At 52.0% G+C, this 2905-nt stretch overlaps 1 protein-coding gene across 1 annotated transcript in view; it reads left to right on the top strand.

Annotated features, from left to right (window-relative positions):
- The window catches only part of NDST2 (N-deacetylase/N-sulfotransferase (heparan glucosaminyl) 2), a 6205-nt gene continuing 3300 nt past the window's right edge, over nt 1–2905 (top strand). Inside the window, exons 1-6 of the mRNA XM_011929600.1 lie at nt 1–1005; nt 1194–1281; nt 1595–1749; nt 1932–2117; nt 2378–2506; nt 2637–2819. Coding sequence (XP_011784990.1) covers nt 1–1005; nt 1194–1281; nt 1595–1749; nt 1932–2117; nt 2378–2506; nt 2637–2819 — 1746 coding nt within the window. The remainder of the gene's footprint in view (nt 1006–1193; nt 1282–1594; nt 1750–1931; nt 2118–2377; nt 2507–2636; nt 2820–2905) is intronic.

Below are 2905 nucleotides of genomic sequence, written 5' to 3'. Positions count from 1 at the left end.
ATGCTCCAGTTGTGGAAGGTGGTACGCCCAGCTCGGCAGCTGGAACTGCACCGCCTCATACTGCTGCTGATCGCTTTCAGCCTGGGCTCCATGGGCTTCTTGGCTTACTATGTGTCCACCAGCCCTAAGGCCAAGGAACCCCTGCCCCTGCCCTTGGGAGACTGCAGCAGCAGTGGGGCAGCTGGTCCTGGCCCTGCACGGCCTCCAGTTCCACCTCGGCCCCCCAGGCCTCCAGAGACAGTTCGAACTGAACCTGTGGTCCTTGTGTTTGTGGAGAGTGCATACTCACAGCTGGGGCAGGAAATTGTGGCCATCCTGGAATCTAGTCGTTTTCGTTATAGCACTGAGTTGGCACCTGGCCGAGGGGACATGCCCACATTGACTGATAATACCCATGGCCGCTACGTCTTGGTCATTTATGAGAACCTGCTCAAGTATGTCAACCTAGATGCCTGGAGTCGAGAACTGCTAGACCGGTACTGTGTGGAGTATGGTGTGGGCATCATTGGCTTTTTCCGAGCCCATGAGCACAGCCTACTGAGTGCCCAGCTCAAGGGCTTTCCCCTTTTTTTACACTCAAACTTGGGGCTCCGGGACTACCAAGTGAATCCTTCTGCCCCGCTACTGCATCTCACACGCCCCAGCCGCCTAGAACCAGGGCCACTGCCTGGTGATGACTGGACCATCTTCCAATCCAATCATAGTACATATGAACCAGTGCTTCTTGCCAGCCTTCGGCCAGCTGAGCCCCTGGTGCCAGGACCAGTTCTTCGTCGGGCCCGGCTTCCCACTGTGGTACAGGACCTGGGGCTTCATGATGGCATCCAGCGGGTGCTCTTTGGTCACGGCCTTTCCTTCTGGCTCCACAAACTTATCTTCGTTGATGCTGTTGCATACCTCACTGGCAAGCGCCTCTGCCTGGACCTCGACCGCTACATCTTGGTAGACATCGATGACATCTTTGTGGGCAAGGAAGGGACCCGCATGAAGGTGGCTGATGTTGAGGTCAGTCTTGTTACTTAAATTTTTTTCTTAGAAGCTGTTCATACTCTGGCCTGTCATACTCCCTTCCTTGATTCTGAGCTTGTCATAGGTACACTCCCTGCTTTTCCAGGCAGGAAGAATGCTACTTCTCATGTATTTCCTGTTCAGCCTGCACTCCTGATTTCTCACGTTCCTGTTATTCTTCCCAGGCTCTGTTGACCACCCAGAACAAACTCAGGACCTTAGTCCCCAACTTCACCTTCAACTTGGGCTTCTCGGGCAAGTTCTATCATACTGGTGAGCTTATTCCCCTACTCCTTTGGCATATCATAGCTTGACCTTTCCCTTCACTGTCCACCTCCCTGGGCAGACAAGTTGGAGAAAAGGGTCAAGGTTTGGGGTCAGACTGCTGTGAGGAGCTAGTGGTGGGCATGAATTTAGGTTCGCACGGGTGGCTGGAGGGCAAGTTGGCAATGGGGCAAATAGAAAGTCTACTTAGGCAAGGATCAGTAGGGTTGTCCCAGGGATGGAAGGTGGTCAGTGTTAATACAAAACAAAGAAGGGAACAGGGGCTGACTGGCTGTGGTCAGTGGTCAGCGTGTGGTCATAGGGACAGAGGAGGAGGATGCAGGGGACGACATGCTGCTGAAGCACCGCAAAGAGTTCTGGTGGTTCCCCCACATGTGGAGTCATATGCAGCCACACCTGTTCCACAATCGCTCCGTGCTGGCTGACCAGATGAGGCTCAACAAACAGTTTGCTCTGGTGAGACCCTTGGATCTCTTCCCCATACTTTCTCCCAGCCATGCTTCCTTTTCTACCATCCCCTAATGGGCTACCCTTTTCCTATCCTTTGCATTTTTCTTTATTTGGAGGCTTCCCCACCCTCTTTACCCTCTACTCCCCAAACCTCACCAGGTCCTGGTGAGAGTCTATGCCATTCCCAGGAGCATGGGATTCCCACGGATCTGGGGTATGCTGTGGCCCCCCACCACTCGGGCGTGTACCCCATCCACACGCAGCTCTATGAGGCCTGGAAATCCGTGTGGGGCATCCAGGTGACCAGCACTGAGGAGTATCCCCATCTCCGCCCTGCCCGCTACCGTCGTGGCTTCATTCACAATGGCATTATGGTGAGGGACTCCCAATACAAGCCTGAATCAAACTCTCACATTTAGACAGCTTTCAACATGCATTGACGTATGTTCTCTATCAACTGCCAGTCCAAGTATGGGGGTACATAATCAGGGGTAGAAAGGTGAAAAAATCTTAACATCCTCAGTAAGAGCTTTATTGCTAGAACTTCAAACTGAGTCCTCTATAAATCCCAGTGTCCTCCATCTACTTCTCATTCTGTCTTTCAAATCTTATCTGTTTTTTCTTTTCCCTCCAGGTGCTGCCCCGGCAAACTTGTGGCCTCTTCACTCACACAATCTTCTATAATGAGTATCCTGGAGGCTCTCGTGAACTAGACCGGAGCATCCGAGGTGGAGAGCTCTTTCTGACAGTGCTGCTTAATCCGGTAAGGTGCTGAGAGGAAGGGCTAGAAGATTGTAGAGTCAAGGTGTTTACAGGCTGGGACCTTTACTCATCAAGGCTAATTCAGAGGTCGGTAGGCTCTCCAAATCTGAAATGCAGGTACCCCCTTACAGATTAGCATCTTTATGACCCATCTGTCCAATTATGGAAATGACCGGCTGGGCCTGTACACCTTTGAGAGCTTGGTGCGCTTCCTCCAGTGCTGGACACGGCTGCGCCTACGGACCCTTCCTCCTGTCCCGCTTGCGCAGAAGTACTTTGAACTTTTCCCTCAGGAGCGAAGCCCCCTTTGGCAGGTAAAGGTGGAGTTCAGTCTGATGAGAGACATGATAGGGGTGGGGTTTTTTTGGTTGTTGTTGGATTTTTTTTTTTTTTTTTTTTT

Source organism: Colobus angolensis, unplaced genomic scaffold (genome assembly GCF_000951035.1).
Source record: "Colobus angolensis palliatus isolate OR3802 unplaced genomic scaffold, Cang.pa_1.0 Scaffold12, whole genome shotgun sequence".
Taxonomy (NCBI): domain Eukaryota; kingdom Metazoa; phylum Chordata; class Mammalia; order Primates; family Cercopithecidae; genus Colobus; species Colobus angolensis.
The sequence above is the reverse complement of the archived record's forward strand: the minus strand, read 5'-3'. Positions and strand labels throughout refer to the sequence as shown.